The sequence below is a fragment of the Microplitis demolitor genome, chromosome 10 (assembly GCF_026212275.2).
Source record: "Microplitis demolitor isolate Queensland-Clemson2020A chromosome 10, iyMicDemo2.1a, whole genome shotgun sequence".
Taxonomy (NCBI): Eukaryota; Metazoa; Arthropoda; class Insecta; order Hymenoptera; family Braconidae; genus Microplitis; species Microplitis demolitor.
In genome coordinates, this window is record NC_068554.1 from 5811411 (window position 1) to 5831669 (window position 20259).

Sequence of the window (20259 nt, forward strand, 5' to 3'; positions counted from 1 at the left end):
GACAACGCAGAATTACCATTTATAGATATGCGACCAGTCACAGTATCACCAGCAATGCCACAAGGTGGACTTGGGATATTTTACAAGAGTATACCTGGCTATGGCGGGTTTTTGGCTATGAAATTTATTTCTCCAAAATATGTGCATTTTATCAGCGAAGACTATCGCGATAAATTCATTATCACACCTCCAGCTGCTTAATCATTAAGTATTTAGTAATGTCTACACGCAGATAATGTTACAGTAAAACTTACACAATTTTGGATACTGTGGTAACTTATAGTACATATATGCACAGAAAAAAAAACTTCTTGACACAAAAAATTTTGTACTCGCCCCAAGAAATTTTTTACAATATGCATTGAATACGAAAATTTTCTTGAGGCAAAAAAATATTTTTTGTGGCAAGAAAAAGTTTTTAGGTGTGAGAAAATTTTTATTTTCATTCCATAAAGCAAAATATTTTTAGCGTCAAGAAATCCATGTTTCTTTGTGTAATTTTACACCATGAACATTTAGAATTATGGAACTCGACAACATGTATTTTGAGTGTCATAGTAATAAGCACATGGTGAAAATTGAAATGCTGTCTTTTTTTTACGGTACCCAATTATTTGGGTGATTTTTATTAAACAAATTACTGCGTGTACACATTATAATGAAGTATACAATGGTTATTTTTATATGGTTATATTAAAATGATGCATTAATAAATAAAAGCATGCTTTTTCCAAATATAAAAACAGTCGTTATATTTTTTTCAATACCTGTTCTTTTTTGTCTTATATATTGATTACGATTTAAATTACTGTAAGAAAACACTAGCACGTTAGTATGAGTTCATTTTACCTCGTACTAATACTATAATTGACATCATTTAAATACCGCTTTTCAACAGTGTACTTTGCTACGTTTAAATTGAAACATGTTATGTCAAAAATATTAATTAATTTGCTAATTTGAGCGTAATCATTTCAAAATTTATAGTTAAAAGATTTTCAAAGTACCTATTGTAAAAATCATTTTTAACAATAATTTTTATTCTTATTTTAGAATTCCTTATCAACGTTCTAATTAGCAAATCGTCTTAATAATTTTTAGTAGGCGATTCTGTACGCAGTCTTCAGATAGTAACAGTAAGGAAAAATATTATTTGAGTAACCTTGACAAAAATATATTATTACGAGATATAGAATTGATTTTTGAATGAAAAAAAAAAAAAAATTAATTTAATTGCTTTTTTTCGCATAACTGGAGGATTTTCTGATATGGAGTTAAACAATTTGCTAATTGGACCGTTGTTATGTTTTATAAATTATAATATTAATGTTGTCTATTTACCGAACTATAAGTATGGTATTGTTGAAAATTGAGTTGAGTTTGAGTTATGAATTGTAAGTTGTAAGTTATAAATTATAAATCTAAGCGTTTTAACTGTATGCATATGTATCAATTTGATTATGATCGAAAGAGGTCAAACTTGACGATTAAAAATCTAAAATAGATAAATAAACAAATAATAATTAAAAGATTAACGGCTTTTATCTCAATGTTTCTCAATCATGATTTTTATTATTGTTTTGTTATCGTATGTCTTCTTTAACCCTTTCCCGGTTGACCTTGAGCCCCTACTCTTAATTTTGATCCTACATCTTCGTCTTAAAGTGAGAAAGCGCTAGCCTGTTCAGTAGAGAAGGGACAGAAAAAATAGTAGAAGGGGGCGCATGCATGCACTACTACGATTGAACCGTTACTCACATTGCCTTACTAAGAACTGTGATTGGTTTTATCCCCAAACAGCTCACACCGATACTCTTCGAGACGAATTATCGGGATAGGGTTAAACTGATGCCTATTGACAATTATAAAATCATCAATTCAATCTATCTAAACTATGATAGAATTTAACAATCTAATCAAATCCTCTTAATACATTTCGAGAATCACCTAATGACTAAAAGTCAGTTTTGTGTTATTGAAATCTCTTTGTGTCGTTTGCATTAAAAAACTTTGAACAAAGAATATTTCATCTACTTTCTTATATTTTATTGGTTAAAAAACGATTAATTTTTCCTACGGGTACAAGACTTTGGATACATAAACGAGGTTAATTAAAGCTAAATTAATTATAAAAAATTTTCGACTCCGTTGACAGTTTGGTAGGTAAGAAATAACAACAACTTTATTGCATGTGTTGAGCGCGAAGCACTGAGGCCATATGCTCTAGACTCTCTTAAAAATGAAAAATTTTCGATTTTGTCGTATTAAATTGTTCATAAATTTATAATTACACTAAAATGATTTAAAATGGACGTCCAGACGCGCGCGCGCGTGTTTGTGTGAGTGTGTGTGTGGGTGAGTTAATGTAAAATCTTTTATCCAACGATATCTTTAGAACGAATTCACTGGTTTGAACGGTCTTGTCGACAAAGAATAAGGCTCTCAAAAACTTGAAGTTGCGTAGATTTTGAAGTAAATCGGTCGTTAGTTTATATGACAAATAAAAATTGAAAAATAAATTTCTACAGTTTTTTTTGCATATAACTCATGAACCATAGTCCATTTAATTTACTCTTAAGCGTTGTAGGGGTAAATTAACTACTGGATTTTTTTTTATTGATAGTATGTAAAAAATTCCGTAGATCACGAAAATAATAATAAGAAAGCTCAATTCGGCGGCGTTTTTTTAAATAAATAATAAAATAACAATAGGGAAGCCAAGACAACGTGTATTTTCATTAAAAAACTTCTATCTATTAATGTAAAACCCTATGATGACTAACATTTTAAATTGCAGTAGATGACAACCACTGAGCCCTGGTTTGCACGCGCCCTCTAACTCAGTTTCTGCAGCTCTGTTACCGACAGCGTGACAAAATGTAAACAACTAATTATTTTGTTTTTCAATTAATTTTTTTCGCGAACATAATAAGCCTTAGGAGATTGGTTTTTGACATTTCTTATTCAGAATACATCGCCCTTTAATTTAATACCAGTCATCATAGGGTTTTACATTAATAAATAGAAGTTTTTTTAATGAAAATACACGGTGTCTTGGCTTCCCTATTGTTATTTTATTATTTATTTAAAAAACGCGGCCGAATTGAGCTTTGTTATTATTATTTTCGTGATCTACGGAATTGTTTACATATTATCAATAAAAAAAAATCCAGTAGTTACTTTCCCCTTACAACGCTTAAGAGTAAATTAAGTGGACTGCCACTTGTCCTATTGGCCTCATGTAACCGGTTCTAAGCTTTAATAGGCTCTTTCAATTGCCACCAAGAATACTCGAATCGGTTGATTGTTTCCAAAGATATCGACGGACGAAAATTGTTAATATATATAATAAACTTTTAATTCATTCAAGTATCATTCACATAAATGCTCAAGGCATGCGCTTTTGGATTTTCCCAACTTTTTTGATACTTTACTTAAACTATATATAATTATTCTTTCTTCTTCTAACTATAGATTAAACCTTGTTTGAATATAATTGTTAGCTCACATCAAATAAGATGGTTTCAAAATTAGAATCATCGATCATTCGATCGATGTTCTTGATTATTTGTTCGACATCGTTGATTACTAACGTTGAATCGATACCTAACCCAGTTAAAAAAGTGAGAAGTGCAGTTAATATAATTAATGATATTACCTCACTAATTACCGGTATGGATGGTCTGATTAATCTCTTTAAAAATGACAACAGTGATGAAGAATTTCAAAACAAAGTGACAGAGAAACTCGACGATATTTACAAAGCGTGTTTGAAGATTGATGAAGTAAAAGAACAAATTAGAAATTTAACTTCTGTCGTGGATGCAAACGCCATCCGTGTTATTTCGGAAATCACATTGAGAGAAGATATGAACTATATTTTTAATATAAATAATAAATTGAATATAATAGGGACTAGATATAAAAACGATTTTTTGAGTATTTATCCTCAAATCAAAAATTACCGTCATAAATCCATCGATACGTATATTTCCTCCATTATTGATAACGACGACTTAAAGGATAAACTAACGGAGATTTTGAAAGCAGCTAAGTTGCCTGATGGTTATGATCCTTATGGAGGAAAAAACATTTTTGAAATAGCTGTCGCTTTTTCGAAAAATGAGGTAGTAAGATTTCATTATGCTACCACATAGTTAGAAATTTTGTGTATTTGTATTAAAAAATTTTTTGTGTTCGTTTTCAACAAGGAAATCTATTAATTCAACACAATACGTTTGTGTTATTTTACTTTTACTAATTTTTAATGTTGAATGATTAAAAAATTTGGTATGTAACACATTTTTTGTGTATAATTCAAAAATTAATGTTACTATAACCAGGCAAAACATTGTAACAACATTTTCGACAAGAAAACATGAATTATAATTTATTTACAATTAAAAATAGTCATAGATAACTTTAATATTTTTATGATCAGGCTTAATGATTTTTGAATCCTCATTTTACGTTACGATAATTCATAGTCCAATTTTTTAGAAAAATCACAGAAAATCGAACTCATTGTTTGCTAAATTGACATGTTGTACTACGGTTAGATCAGACTACTTGAGTTAAGTTATGTGCTTATATTTATGAGTTAATTTTAACATGCAAAGTCTGTTAAATTGGCACAAATTTTTTGTAAGATTTTATGTGTTCAATTATATAACATAAAATTTGTGTTAAAGATCGACACAAACGACATGTGTTGAATTAAGACAAAAATTTGTGTAGACCGTTTGCAACACACGATTTGTGTTGAATTTAACACAAAATTTCTAGCTGTGCACAGTAGTGAGAACTATTATGTTTGTATGCCCATGTTTCTCTTACTTTAGAAAAATAATCATCGTGAATGTAATAGTATTTCTGCTTACGATAAACTATATAATTTTTATAAATATATTGTGGGAACTGTCACCCAAGGGTACACTATGATTATAATGGCTTATGAGTATCGTAAACTGAAATCAACTGATCCGGGTAATCGTTTCTATTTTTTTTTAAATTAATAAACAAATATCGACTAGAACAGATTTTTAAAATTACTTATAATTTTTGTAGTTTTCAATAAAAATAGGCAACTCGAGTATCTCAACATTTATAAACAAGCTATCATTCAAATAACTAAGTCAGTACAGTTTTATTTGAACTCGAATAACAACGTAGACTTCAAATCGACAATTTCTTGTGATCCAAAACCATGGAAAGAAGGTTATATATATATTAAATATGAAATTTGAATAAACAAAGGACGTTGCAAAAATTATTATTTCTGCAGCTCTTTCGTTATACCGCTTCCTAACTTTTCTGTGCAATAAAAGTTTTTGTTAATACTTATGTTATATTTTTCAAACATCCACTACTAGGAGAAAATTATATTCGTGTCAAAAACTATGTATCAGTGAGATCTTTCGACACTGGATTCACTAGGACAGGACTTGATAGGAGAGGAATAGAATATGAATGTGAAGATTCTGCAGAATATGCAGATTCAGCTATCCCAGAACTCATTCTGACTAAACATTGTTTAACTGTAAGTTTCCAGTGTGAGCATTTCACAGATTTATACACTGAGAAAAAAATTTTCTTCTGACAACTAAATTTTAGTTATGACAACAAAATAGTTTCATTGCCCATTGCCAATCATATATTTGTTTGTTCTAACTAAATATTTTATAATCCACCAATAAAACAAATTATTAGAAACTACAATATATTTAGTGAAGATAACTACGCGTTAAGTAGCAAGCATAAAATCAAATTGATTGTCTGTAGAGCTTACAAAGTAGTCATAATAAAAAATTATAATGAGCCTTAGAGAATCAGTTATTAATAATAATTAAATACTATTTTAAAATGACAGAACATTTATTTGACATATTTAGAAAAATAATTTTTTTGTTTGAAAAGTACTTTCTTTTTGAACCATGACAAAAATTGTTCAAGGAAACAATAATAGTAAACATTAATGTCATAGAGTAATACAGGATACCCCTATATTACTATCAAAAAAGCAACGGGTAATCCATCCCATAAATGTTTCAAGTTGCGAATATAATATTTCTGAAATAAGTTTCTTATCAGGGACACTACGAATGGTGGGCGCGATCTAGTGGCGAGCACCGAACTATTCCCACTACTGCTGTCTAGCAGCATAACTTTTTAAATCAATAATTATTAGGTTTAAATATATATTTATGAACCTCGAACAATATACATATTTATTCTAAATAAATATATTTTTTTGTGTCTAAGTAATATTTATTAGAGTTAATATAATGATATTTTGCTTTGATATTTGGGTTTGTTGGCACTACAAAATAATTTAGTTGTCTATCAAATAAATATTTTCTTAACTTTACCAAATGACTTTATTATCGTAGCAAAAGAAATATTAACGTCAACCAAATAAAGCCTATTTAATCATTTGTTAAAAATGACAAATTAGATTATGTTGATGTAATAAAATTTAGTTGTCGCAATTAAATATTAGTTTAACAGAATTTAACAAAACCAATTTAATTGTCCGAAGAGAAATTTTTTCTGAGTGTATTTATTACTCCCAATGGATTTACCCTCGCGGATCCGAATTTCGGTATTTTACACCATGAGTACAGTATTTCTACTGTATGTTTTTAGTATGAAAACGGTACTTTACCTAAAAATTGCGGCAAGCCTGCGGTATTTAACCGTACAGTGAAGTATAGCATTGTTACAACTGTAAAAATGAAAAAACTCATGGTGCTTAGGTAAAAATGCCGCAACTTACTGTACAATACCGTAATTTGCGGTAAGTTCCCGTAATTCGGAACCGCCAGAGTGTTGATCAGTGAATACGTCAATTCGTGTAAAATGATGATTTTTAGCCATTCTTTGTAAACGCCCGAGAATTATCATATTCAGAATCCCCAGAATTTCCGACCCGAATTATGGAGAGAAAATGTGTGCTGGGTTATCGGTCACTGGTAGAAGAGCGTTGTCACTATGATAGAAATTCGGATCCAACCCTGAGTATTCGTAAATTGAGTTTATTATTGCAAACTTGCAAAACTGATATAAACGAGTAAGAATGATTTTTTTTTTGTTTGAAGTCATAAGTTTTTTTTGTATTATAAATTGTTTTTCAATGCCAGAGTTGTGACGAATGCGCGATTCCATGATCAAGATGGTATAATTAGCATTGAAATTCAATGTGGAACGTTTGTTGACGGTAAAGTTGATCCTGATACTCTTAGATGGAATACAGATGATAGAAGTTACACAAGAACAAATCATCCAAACCATGTTGTGCTTTCTGGAACATTGAAATCAGTAAATCTGGATGATATTGTATTACCTGACGGAGAATTCGTGACGGGAATGAAATTCGAAAAATTAAATGATAACCATTTGTCGTTGGTACTTCAGGGAACTGAAATGTATGATTCGAATAATCAAATTATCAGTGGTCAAACTAGTTTGCGTTTTCCACAATATACCGGAAATTCGAGGTAAAGGACAGCATATTATGATGGCATAGTAAATGTAATTGACTTTTTCTTTTTTAAATTTGATAAATTTCTTCACAGAGTAAATATAGATGTAAATCAACTCATTACACCTCTGGAAATAAATACACAAACTTATGAAATGAGTCAATCGGGAGTTCATCATATCAATTTCGCAATAACTAAATGGTCAAATAAGTATACATCCAACTCGGTAATACCATTTTTAGATATGCAATCGGTCAATTTCGTACCAGCGCTACCACTAGGTGGACTTGGATTATTTTACAAAAGTCAACCTGGCTATGGCGGATTTTTGGCTTTCAAACATATTTCCCCAAAATATATGCATTTTATTAGCGACGACTTTGCTGATCAGTTGGCTATCACATCTCCAGGTGCTTAGTCATTAAGTATGAAGCACATAGTGAAGTTCAAAATGTTGCTAACTTTTATGGGACCAAACTGATTAAATAATTTTTTCTGATCAAATTACTATGTTAACATATTGTAATGAAGTATACAAAAGTTATTTTTTCATCATTACGTTAAAATGATGCATTAATAAACATGCTTTTAAAATATAAAAACCAATTCGTTATGATTTTCTAACGCCTTTCCTTTATTATCAAATCAATTTATTTGCTCTGACAGAGTGATATTGATAATTTTCCATAGCCATCAAAATTAGTCTACATAGGGAATCAGTTGTTTAAGTAAATTTAAATTTATTTTAAAAATTTTCGTATCTAGATGTTGCAAATTTACGAATAACGGATTCAAAAAATCTATAAGTTTTGTGCATTCTTTAGTGAATGTATTAGAAATTTCCAAATTTCAGTAATTTTAAAAATTAAGTTTTGAACGAAGTAGTCGAAATATTATGTTTTGTATCTTAATTTTGAAATACTTATTATTACTGCGAGAATCATGGTAATCAGTTCGATAATTGATGATCCTGAAGTTAGTAGATTGCTTGAGACAAATCAATTACAAAAATAAGAAAAACTAAACATATGTAAATTTAGAAAATTAAAAAAGCTAAAAATGCAATTTTTGAAATCTTCTTTTTGTAATTTAATTAAAAAAAAATTCCGAAATTATTAGACGTCGGCTAACTTTAGTATCATCAATAATTATAGTGGTTACATTAATTAGAAATTCCAAAAATTCTCTTCTTTTGTTGAATATTTCAAAAAATACGATTGTAACTATTACAAAATAAAGTCAGAACCAAAATTTGAATAATCATATCGAAATCATATAAGTTAATCAGTATAAATATATATATCTTTGTTTCTATTGCGGGCCTTCTACTAGTGCTGCCCCTAGTGGAAGTTTATACCGCTCATTTTTTTTTCTATCGAGTGTTCACATCACAGTGGCGTGACAGTAGAAAAAAGAAGTTTGTGGTCCCAGTACAAGAATAGACCTCGGATATCGCCCCCACTACCGAACATTTATAAACTGCGCATGCGTATAGAAAAGTAGGAGAACATTTAACTTATAAAACATCCAGAGTGGGAGTAAAAACCGACGACACCCGAAATCTAATCTCTTGTTGGGATGAAAATGAATATATTATGACTAAAAAAAAAAAATACTTCAAGAAATCGTACCTATATATAACTTTTTTAATTTTCTAACTGTGTATTTTATTTTTTTGAAAATTGAACTGTTGCAAAAAATCCGAAAATTGTTACTTGTTTCAAAACTTCAAAATCATATAAAGTTTGTTAGTCAAAATATAATACGAGCATTTGAAGTTTGCGCTTTTGGAATTTCGAACATTTTTACATTGTGCTTATTTACCTATATTGTAATGTGTTATGACAAAAATAGTTATTCATTCGTTAATTCCAGTATACTTATTTCCACTTTTTGCGTAAAAATTGAATCTTCATAGCGCCATAAAAACCATTACTAATAATAGAACAAGCGGACGTATTTTATCTATACATTTCCTATTTGTTATTCTCATTATTTTTATTTTTTTCTCCGAGCTGATAACTATATTGACTACATCTAGTCAACACACACTTTCTATATTTCGTAACAGCGTATCATCGCAACGGGGATTTGGTTTTGTGTTGATGTTTCTCTGTTTAGTTCTCGTCGAGAAAAAATAGAAAGAAAAAAAAAACTCTGAAACTTGAGGCGCTATTACGAAATTTCTTTCGCGCTCTTCTGCTTTATTGGTTGAAAAACGATAAATTTATATTACTATTATAAGATTTTGGGTACATAAATCGGAGTTGATCAAAATTGAATTCATTCTAACAAATACTCGACTCCGTTACCAGTTTAGATAGGTAAGAAATATTAGTAACTTTATTTTTATAATTCATTTTCACTGTATATATTCATTATTTCAATTCCAATTATAGATTAAAATCTTTTTGAATGAAATTTATATCTAGCATCAGTTAAGATGGATTCAAAATTTGGACCATCGATCATTCGATCGATATTCCTAATTAGTTGTTGGACATTGTTGATTGCAAACGTTAAATCGGTATCAAATCCAGTGACACAAGTGAAAAGTGTTGATATAATTAATGAATTTACCACATTTGTAAACGGTATGCAAGATCTTATTGATTTAATCAAAAATGACGATAGCGATGAGGTATTTAAAAAAAAAGTGACAGATAAACTCAACGATATCTACAACACGAGTTTGAAAATAGAAGTGGAAAAAGTTATAAATAGGACTCGTGTAATGGAGGCAAAACCTGATCCTCCGATGGAATTTTCTTTGTTAGAAGATATGAACTACGTGTCAAAAATTGATAATAAATTGCATACAATGGAGGATTTATATAAACTTTTTTTGACTGATTATGATTACATTAACAATGATCCTTATGGATCTATTAAAGAATCTACTTCCTCAATCACTGATAACGGCGACATCGAAAATAGAATAGCGGAGATTTTAGAAGCTACTGGGTTGACTATTACCGTTACTATAAGAGATATTTTCGAAATAACTGTTGCCTATTTAAAATACAAGGTAATATGACTGCATTATTTTACTACTGTAATGAGAATTGTTATGAATATATTAGACTGATTTATAAAATCGGCTATTTTTTTCTCGGAATCGCCTATTAAATAGTTGCAGATAGGTGAAATAAGTCGCCTGTTAAAAGATAAACTCTTCATATCGATATTCAGAGGTCGCTTATCGCAATTTTTTATTTCCCATTTGAATAACATGGCCATTAAAATGGAAATAACTAGAAAACAATGCAGAATTTTAAAAAACTTTATTTGTGATAATTTGTAGGAAGTAAAATTGTCCACAAAAAAGATCCCATGAAATTTTGTGATAAATCTGATAGTTTTGTCGGAAAAAAAATATCTCGAAATTTATTATGAATTTAACTTCAAGCTCCAATAACTTTTGAACAGATGAATTTATCAAAAAATGATAAGTCTTTTGTTGTAGAGCGTTTAATTCTCTACAAAGTTATATCCTGAGTATATCTGTACAATGAGCCATCACCAAGGTATAAAATTCCAAACTTAAAATTTTTTTTCCCGTGTTATATAAATGGGAAATAGAAAATTGCAGCGAGCGACTTCTAAATATCCATACTAAAATCTCATCTTTTAACAGACATCTTGTTTCACCTCCCTGTAACTATATAACAGGGGGTTTAAAAAAAATAGTCAATTTATTTGAATTAGTCTAATATATATATGTTTATTGTTTTAGAAAAATTATCATCTTGATTGTAATGATATTTCTGCTTACGATAGACTATACTATTATTATACATGGGTAGCAAAAACGATCACCAAAGGTTATACTATGATTATATTGTCTTATCAGTATCATAAGCTACACTTAGGTGATCCAAGTAATTATGTTTATATTTTAATCGGAAAATAATTATCAATACTGCTATAAATTAAAATGAAAAAATTAATTCTTTTCATAGACTTCTACAGAAATAAACAAATTTTATATCTCAACAAGTATAAGAAAGCTATGATTCATATAACTAAATCCGTACAGCAATATTTGAATTCAAATGACAACATAAATTTTAAATCATCAATTTCTTGTGATCCTCAATCATGGAAAGAAGGTTATACATATTTTATAATCAAAAATCGGAATCAGCAAAGTGTGTTGCAAAGATAAATATTTTTGCTACCTCTTTGTTGAACCAATCGGTAATTTTTTAATACAATTGATGTTCTTGTTAATAATTCTGTTATATTTTTTTTAACGTCTACTATTAGGAGAGAATTATATTCGTATTAAAAACTATGTATCGGTTAGAACGTCTACCACTCCTCATTATGGTTTCATAAACTCAGAACCTGATAAGAGAGGAATTGAATACGAGTGCCCAAATTTTGCAGAATATGCTGATTCGGCTGTACAAGAACTCATTGCGACTAAACATTGTACAAGTGTAAGTTTTTGATGTGAATATATATGTATACATCGATACTGCCATTCTAATATGTCGTATCCCACATTCGTATAAGTTCAGTCACGCTTAAGATTTTTGATTATAAATTAATTTTAAAGAAGCAATTAACGACACGAGTAAAAAGGCAATGATGCATAATTTGTGACTCTTTTTACAACATATAATTCAAAATTATTTATTCACTACAAATGCCTGTATTTTATGAAAACATGGAAATAAATTTGTAGGTTATAACAATGTAAACATAATACATTTTTCTTTGCCGACCGTGAAACGTTTTTATCGTCTCTTGCAAAATATTCCAAATGTTGGATACGACATATTGGAATTACTATATTTATATATATATATACATATTTATTACTACTAATGTGTTTAGTCATCACTCAATTCGTCAATGCATGTAAAATTATAAATTTCAGCCATTCTCTCCATCCACCCAGTATTCATCATTTTCAGAATTCACAGACTATGCAACGCGAATAATGGAGAGAAAATGTGCTTTAGGTTCTGACTCGGTATTAAAGGATCATTGTTTTTATGATCGAAACTCGGATCCCATCCTGAGTGTTCGTAAATTGAGTTTATCATTACAAACATGCAAAACTGAAATAAATGAGTAAGATACTAATTTTTTTTGTTTGAAAAGTCACTAGTTTTTTTTCTATCATAAACTGTTTTTCATTGCCAGAGTTGTGACAAATGCGCGATTTCATGTTCAAGAAGGTATAATTAGCATTGAAGTTCAATGTGGAACGTTTGTCAATGGGAAAGTTGATTCTGATACTCTAAGATGGAATACAGATGATAGACGTTACACAAGAGAAAATCATCCAAACTATGTTGTGCTTTCTGCATTATTGAGATCGTTCAACTTGGACGATATTGTATTACCTGAAGGAGAATTCGTGACGGGAATGAAGTTTGAAAAATTGGATGATAACCGTTTGTCGTTAGTAATTCAGGGAACTGAAATGTATGATTCTAATAATCGAATTATCAGTGGTCAAACTAGTTTGCGTTTTCCACAAAATACTGGAAATTCGAGGTAAAGTAAAGCTCATTCCGAGCCTATGATGAATATAATCTAATTTTTTTTTATGTTGGAATTGTCATTTTAATTTTTTTCATTTCTTCTTCACTGAAGAGAGAAAATAGATTTATTCTTACTCACTACACCTTTGGAAATGAAGAATCAAACTTACGAAATGAGTGAATCGGGAAGACATTACATCGAACTGACAGAATCCAAAGAGTCATATACATATCAAAGTATTGCGATAGTGCCATTTTTGGACATGCAACCTGTTAGTTTATGGCGTGCAGCACCACTAGGCGGACTTGGCTTATTTTACAAGAGTCAACCTGGCTACGCTGGATTTTTGGCTTTCAAACATATTTCCCCAAAATATGTGCATTTTATTAGTGAAAATTATGCCGAAAAATTGGCGAATACATCACCTGCTTAATTATAAAATATTACGATTTTTCTATATGTAGTTGACTATAATTGGTATACTATAATTTACATATATTTATAGGTCACGCTTTGTCAAATTGACAACTTTTTTTTTGAACACTTTTAATTCTTTTATTAATTTTTGGGTTTGATTGATAAAGTCTTAATTTAATTTTTCAGCTTTTTATCACTTTTCATACTCAAGTTATCGATTTCCGAAAAATGTCATTGTGAATGATAGAATTCGATAGCATTTATATAGAATATCATTGGTACTGAGCATGTGTTGAAAATCGAAATGATAATTAAATGCCTTTACTGTATTGAAATTAAGTGTGCAATGGTTAATTTTTCATGATCATGTTAAACTTATACATCATTAAAATAGTATGCTTTAAAAATATAAAAACAAATCGTCTTATTTTTTTAACGCCTTTCCCTTAGTATATCAAGTCAATAAATTTTTCTGACAGGCGCTATTTTCTAATTTCGTTATCCATGGATATTGGTCTACATAGGAAATCAATTGTTCAAGTAACTTATGATTAATTTAAAATATTTAACAAACAAATTTAGAAAAAAAAAAGATGCGCACTTCAAATATTCAACTTATACAATGAATGTAATTTATTATAATTTAAAAATTAAAATTATGGTGTGGAAATCATGGTCGAACCAAAACAAATAATTTGATGAAATCGAATTATCCGAAACTGTTCAAATTATTACCATTTTTCTTACTATCCAAAGGATTTAGAATTCTTTGTAACTTTTAAAATTACTCGATTTTAATCGAGAAATTTTGATCAGCTTTATTTAATTTATTTATTATTACAATAAATTACAATTTTGAGTCATTTCAAAGAAAATTTTCGAATTATTCGTAAATTTTCGATATGTTCAAAGCTTTACGAATTAGTCGTAAAATTTCGAACTATTCGAAATTTTACGAATCATTCGAAAAGTTTCGAATTTTTCGAAAATTTACGAATAATTCGAATTGTTTGATTCGAGTCGTTACGAATAATTCGTAAGTTCAACTATTCGCACACCTTAATTAAAATCAATCTAAATTAGTCAATTCATTCATAGGATACCGTGACTGTGGTGTTTGATCATACGATTATGTACATTCATCATTGATGAACTTACTGTCTTTAAGATAGTAAACTAAAAATCATCTTTTTGCTTCCTTAAGTTAATTAATTTTAGGTTTTTAGTTCCTAAAATATTTAAATGATGGATTCTCTTCTTTTGGTGAACTCCTCAAAAAATATGATTGTAACTGTTAAAGAATCAAATAAAAGCTAAATTTCAGGTCATAGCATCAATTGACACTGAAATTATTCGAAAACTGGTCGATATCTCAATGAGATGCCATCAATAAAAATTTGTAATAAATGATTAATTTTTTCTTTAACTTTATTGGTTAACGTCTAATGGTTTCTGTATTACAAAAAAAAAGTTAATTTCAATATTCATAATACTGAGATCAATGCGCACAAATATGGTTATATTACTTGAGCATAACTGAGATTTTAAGCAAATAATTTAAGTGTAGCGGGCATCATCAATCTTCCTCAAAATTTATTTTTGCTTGTTTTTTCAAGTATTTTATAAGGTCGAACCTTAATATAATAATTTTTTTTTCTTTTGTTCGTTGTCTTTATCAATATTCGTACGGCTACTAATTAAATAATAATTAAGTACTTTTGTTAATTTATCTAATCTATATCTATTAAGAGCTATTAATTTAATTAATAGCATATGAAGCTTCACAATTAATAAAAGAATAATCATTACGATTGTATTTAAGTATTAAAACTTTTTTGTTGTTCTTATCAAAAAAAAAAAAATTCAAAACAAAAATCCCAGGCTCAGGGCGGAATTGTTAAATTTTGTTGACGTTTTTACGGTTGATTGGTCGGGGAAAAAACTTTTCACGGTCATTTTGAAGTTTGTCGACTATATAAATTCTGAATTTTTTGAAATGGATGTATTGTGAAGTATATTTGACTTGGTTATCAATCTTTATAAGTAAGAAAAATTATCAAATTTTTTAAAATAATTTATTTCGACAATACATTTATTATTTGAATAACAATTATAGATTAAAAATTTTTGACGCGCAAATTCATATTCGTTAAGATGGGTCCAAAATTTAGAACATCGATCATTCGATCGATGTTTCTGTTTAGTTGCTTGTCATTACTATTTGCTAACGTTAAATCGGTACCGACTCCAATAAAACAAGTAAGAAGTTTAGTAAGTGTAATAAACGATATTACCACACTATTTACCGGTATGGATAGTCTTATTAAGTTGATACAAAATGACGATAGCAATGAAGTGTTTCAAAAAAAAGTAACGGATCAACTTGACAACATCTATAAAGCGTGTTTGAAGATAGATGACGTTAAAAAGCAAGTTCAAAGTGTGAACTATGCTGTAAGCACAGGTGCCACCCAAGTTATTTCGGAAATAAATTTGGAAATTGATATGAGTTACATGTTAGAAATTGATGGCAAATTGAATATAATTGGGAATCTTTATGAAAATGATTTTAATGATATCTATCAAGGAATGAAAAACTTCGGTAATGAAACGATCGATAATTATGTTTCTGCCATGCTTGATAATAACGACTTGAAAGTTTTATTAATAGACATTTTGAAAGCTACTAAGTTAACTGAAGCAGAGGATCCTTCTGCCTTTGCAAGAAAGAATATTTTTGCAATAGCTGTCGCTAATTCTAAAAATGAGGTAATAAGACTATACTGTAAAAAATTTGTGGAGTGAACGCGGATTAAATCTGGAGTTAAATAAAATCCGTGATTACTCGAATTCACTTCCGATTTTTTGCAACGTGCATCATTTCGTTAGAGTAACGAAAATCATATTTATATGCATATTTTTTTGTTACTTTAGAAATATCATCACCGTGATTGTAATAGTATTTCTGCATACGATAAACTATACAACTTCTATAAATATGTAATAGCAACTGTCACCCAAGGCTACACTATGATTATAATGGCTTATCAGTATCGTAAATTACACTCGAATGATCCAAGTAATTATGACTATTTAAATCGAAAAATAATCATCAATACTACTATAGATATAAATAAACTAATTAAATTTACTTATAGACTTCAATAGAAATAAACAGCTTATCTACTTCAATTTGTATAAAGAAGCTATAATAAAAATAACCGAATCGGTGCAGCATTATTTGGAGTTAAATGACAACGCAAATTTCAAATCATCGATTTCTTGCGATCCCCAACCATGGAAAGGTTATATATATTTCAAAATAAGAATCGGAATGAACAAAGTCTGCTGCGTGGATAAATATTGTGCTGCTCTTTGTTGTATCGATTTGTAATTTTTTAATGAAATTAATGTGCTCGTTACTAATTCTGTTATTTTTTTTGAACATCTATTAGGAGTAAATTATATTCGTATCAAAAATTATGTGTCAGTAAGAACACCTACGACTCCTCATTACGGTTTCATGCACAACGAACCTGATAGGAGAGGAATAGAATACGAATGTAAAGGTTTTGCAGAATATGGAGATTGGGCTATCCCAGAACTTATTGCGACTAAATATTGTTCAAGTGTAAGTTTTTGATGTGAGCACTTTACACACTGAACAAAAAAAGACTGTTTTCAGGTATCTGCGTGTTTTTATCCTCCCGAGTAAATATTTGTTTAATCAGTAAAAATATACTCCAACCGAGTACTATTGCCTTGACTGAATAATTAGTATACTTATTTTAAGAAAACATTCTTGGTTGATGTACATTTTTACTAAGATTAAACAAATAATTTTCTCAGGAGGATGAGAACACTCAGATATTTGAAAACAGTTTTTTTCAGGGAAAGTTTATAGTTATAACTTCTAATGGGAGTAGCTATCATTTAATATATCAATTCGTATAAAATTAAAAATTTCAGCCATTCACCCCAACCTCCGAGTCTTCTGCATATTCAGAGTTCACAGACCATGCAACCCGGGTTTTGGAGAGAAAATGTGCGTTAGGTCGTTACACACCATTAGAACAGCGTTGTTATTCTGATGAAAGTTCAGATCCTATCCTAAGTGTTCGTAAATTGAGTTTATTATTACAAACATGCAACAGTAAAAGAAATGAGTAAGACTGATTTTTTTCTTTTTTGTTTGCAAAGTCATTAGTTTTTTTTTTTCTATTATAAATTGTTTTTCGTTGCCAGAGTTGTAACAAATACGCGATTCCATGTTCAAGAGGGTATAATTAGCATCGAAATTCAATGTGGGGTGTTTATTAACGGTCAAGTTGATCCCAGAACTCTTAGATGGAATACAGATGATAGACGTTACACAAGAGAAAATCATCCAAACTATGTTGTGCTTTCTGCATTATTGAGATCGTTTAATCTGGACGATATTGTATTACCTGACGGACAATTCGTGACAGGAATGAAGTTCGAAAAATTGCAAGATAACCGTTTGTCGTTAGTACTTCAGGGAACTGAAATGTATGATTCCAATAATCGAATTATCAGTGGCCAAACTAGTTTGCGTTATCCGCAATATACCGGAATTCAGAGGTACAGTAAAGTTCATTCTGAGCCCATGATAAATATAATTCAATTTTTTTTTTTATGTTGGAATTTTCATTTAAATTTTTTTAATTTCTTCTCCACTGAAGAGAGAAAATAGATTTATTCTTACTCACTACACCTTTGGAAATAAAGAATCAAACTTACGAAATGAGTGAATCGGGAAGACATTACATCGAATTGACAGAATCCAGAGAGTCATACAAATATCAAAGTATGGCAGTAGTGCCATTTTTGGACATGCAACCCGTTAGTTTATTGCATCCAGCACCACTGGGCGGGGTTGGGTTATTTTACAAGGGTCAACCTGGCTACGCTGGATTTTTGGCTTTCAAACATATTTCCCCAAAATATGTACATTTCATTAGCGGAAACTATGCTAATAATCTAGATATTACATCTTCAAGCATTTATTAGTTGAGCACTAAAAAAATTTTCTTCTGACAACTAAATTTTAGTTATGACAACTAAATAGTTTGATTGCCCATTGCGAATCATATATTGGTTGTTTTAACTAAATATTTTATAATCCACCAACAAAAAAAATTATTAGAGACTACAAAATATTTAGTAAAGATAACTACACGTTAAGTAGCAAGCATAAAGTCAAATTGATTACCTGTAGAGCTTATAAAGTAGTCATTATGAAATATATTAGTGAGCCTTAGAGAATGAGTCATTAATAATAATTAAATATCATTTTAAAATGACAGAATATTTATTGAACAATCAAATAAATGCATATTCAGAAAAATAATTTATTTTTTTGCCACATACTTTTTTTAGTACTATGATAAACATTACTCAGGAAAACATTTATATTAAACATGAATGTCATAGTGTAATACGGGCTACCGCTATATTACTATCAAAAAAGCAGCAAGTTACACGTCTCACAAATGCTTTGAGTTGTGAATAAAATAATTCTGCAATAAGTTTCTTACCAGGGACACTACAAAAGGTGGGCGCGATCTAGTGGCGAGCACCTAACTACTCCCGCCTCTGCTGCCTAGTACCATAACTTTTTAAATCAATTATCATTATGTTTCAATATATATTTATTAACATCAAACAAATATATATCTTTATTCTAAATGAATATATTTTTTTGTGTTTAAATAATATTTATTAGAGTTAACATAATGATATTTTGCTTTGATATTTGAGTTTGTTAGCACCATAAAATGATTTAGTTGTCTATCAATTAAATATTTTCTTAACTTTACTAAATGATTTTAGTATCGTAGCAAGAGAAATATTAACGTCAACCAAATAGAGTCTATTAAATCATTTATTAAAAATCTTAAAATAGATTTTGTTAACGTAATAAAATTTAGTTGTCCCAATTAAATGTTAATTTAACAGAATTTAACAAAACCAATTTAATTGTCCGAAGAGAAATTTTTTGTCAGTGTACCTAAGTTTTGTAAACACGCAGATAATTTTACAATAAAAATCATACAGAAAGTTCGACATTGCGATGACATATAGTGCACATATTTATTTTTACCATGCGCATTGTGAAATATAGCATTCAATAGCATACATATTTAGTACCACTCGTTCAATGCACAAAGTGAGAATTGAGATGCTTAAGATGTCGTTGCAACACCAAATTTTTTGATGTTTTTCTAAAAAATCTGTGTGCAATTAATAACTATGTAATAAGTATTTCAAAATAATGTTCATGAATAATAAATGTATGCTATCAAAATACAAAAAACTGTTGCATTTCTTTAACACCTTTTATGTTTGAAGCGGATTCATTTGCTATGAAAAAGTGACACTAATTAACACGGCCCAGAATTTGGGGCATATAATATATTTGCCACAAAATTTTCTCGAAAATTTATTGAAATTTTCAAAAACCCCTTTTCGATTTGCTGTAGCATTATTGGCGCTAAGAAATCGATGATCAAAGACAGTAACGGGTTAACTCTTCACTCAACACTCTTGTCTTCAGAAGAAATCGCCAGAAATACAATCCGTTAAAAAAGTTAAATTGGAGCTACGCGAAGTATTCGGAAACATCTGACACATGACCTATTCGAATGATAACCAAAGAGAAAAACAAAAATTTGTTATTGAGTTTCTAATCGAAGTATCGACAGTGATTGAGTTATCATGCTATTTTTATATGCTTGATTACTTTGAAATTGTAACATGTCTAGACCAGCATAAAACTTTCTCATATAATAGTGGTCAAAAAACAAGTTTTTATGACGATTTTTAAATTGCGGATATA

The 20259-nt window shown here is 29.4% G+C and overlaps 4 protein-coding genes across 6 annotated transcripts in view; all 4 read left to right on the forward strand.

Annotated features, from left to right (window-relative positions):
• LOC103570678 (protein Skeletor, isoforms B/C) overlaps positions 1 to 20259 on the forward strand; it is a 61509-nt gene that overhangs the window by 11474 nt on the left and 29776 nt on the right. The window lies entirely within an intron of this gene.
• On the forward strand, positions 1899 to 7997 carry LOC103570676 (uncharacterized). 2 transcript variants are annotated; one of them, XM_008548499.2, is made up of 8 exons: positions 1899 to 2163; positions 3475 to 4127; positions 4842 to 4986; positions 5068 to 5217; positions 5373 to 5539; positions 6873 to 7069; positions 7140 to 7496; positions 7575 to 7997. In XM_008548499.2, exons 2-8 carry the CDS (start codon positions 3519 to 3521, stop codon positions 7897 to 7899), a joined length of 1950 nt encoding a protein of 649 aa, XP_008546721.1. In that variant the 5' UTR covers positions 1899 to 2163; positions 3475 to 3518; the 3' UTR covers positions 7900 to 7997. The 2 variants fall into 2 exon arrangements, with proteins under 2 accessions (XP_008546721.1, XP_014295342.1); XM_014439856.1 differs by having other exon boundaries at positions 1899 to 2159.
• LOC103570675 (uncharacterized) lies at positions 9308 to 13812 on the forward strand. 2 transcript variants are annotated; one of them, XM_008548498.3, is made up of 8 exons: positions 9308 to 9805; positions 9914 to 10509; positions 11218 to 11362; positions 11444 to 11593; positions 11751 to 11926; positions 12370 to 12566; positions 12639 to 12995; positions 13095 to 13812. In XM_008548498.3, exons 2-8 carry the CDS (start codon positions 9925 to 9927, stop codon positions 13414 to 13416), a joined length of 1932 nt encoding a protein of 643 aa, XP_008546720.1. In that variant the 5' UTR covers positions 9308 to 9805; positions 9914 to 9924; the 3' UTR covers positions 13417 to 13812. The 2 variants fall into 2 exon arrangements, with proteins under 2 accessions (XP_008546720.1, XP_008546719.1); XM_008548497.3 differs by having other exon boundaries at positions 9309 to 9805; positions 9881 to 10509.
• LOC103570674 (uncharacterized) lies at positions 15358 to 19498 on the forward strand. The gene is made up of 8 exons (XM_008548496.2): positions 15358 to 15443; positions 15517 to 16169; positions 16335 to 16479; positions 16559 to 16705; positions 16856 to 17031; positions 17370 to 17566; positions 17646 to 18002; positions 18104 to 19498. The coding sequence occupies exons 2-8, from the start codon at positions 15555 to 15557 to the stop codon at positions 18429 to 18431; spliced, it is 1965 nt and encodes a 654-aa protein (XP_008546718.1). The 5' UTR covers positions 15358 to 15443; positions 15517 to 15554; the 3' UTR covers positions 18432 to 19498.

Excerpts from the sequence above, each read along its gene's own strand:
- LOC103570676 (XM_008548499.2), top strand. The coding sequence starts at position 3,519 with ATGGTTTCAAAATTAGAATCATCGATCATTCGATCGATGTTCTTGATT. Across the intron at positions 4,128-4,841 it reads TCGCTTTTTCGAAAAATGAG|AAAAATAATCATCGTGAATG; the intron begins GTAGTAAGATTT and ends CTCTTACTTTAG. Across the intron at positions 7,070-7,139 it reads TGCAAAACTGATATAAACGA|AGTTGTGACGAATGCGCGAT; the intron begins GTAAGAATGATT and ends TTTCAATGCCAG.
- LOC103570675 (XM_008548498.3), top strand. The coding sequence starts at position 9,925 with ATGGATTCAAAATTTGGACCATCGATCATTCGATCGATATTCCTAATT. Across the intron at positions 11,594-11,750 it reads TCCTCAATCATGGAAAGAAG|GAGAGAATTATATTCGTATT; the intron begins GTTATACATATT and ends GTCTACTATTAG. Across the intron at positions 12,996-13,094 it reads CAAAATACTGGAAATTCGAG|AGAGAAAATAGATTTATTCT; the intron begins GTAAAGTAAAGC and ends TCTTCACTGAAG.
- LOC103570674 (XM_008548496.2), top strand. The coding sequence starts at position 15,555 with ATGGGTCCAAAATTTAGAACATCGATCATTCGATCGATGTTTCTGTTT. Across the intron at positions 16,480-16,558 it reads ATTACACTCGAATGATCCAA|ACTTCAATAGAAATAAACAG; the intron begins GTAATTATGACT and ends ATTTACTTATAG. Across the intron at positions 16,706-16,855 it reads CGATCCCCAACCATGGAAAG|GAGTAAATTATATTCGTATC; the intron begins GTTATATATATT and ends AACATCTATTAG.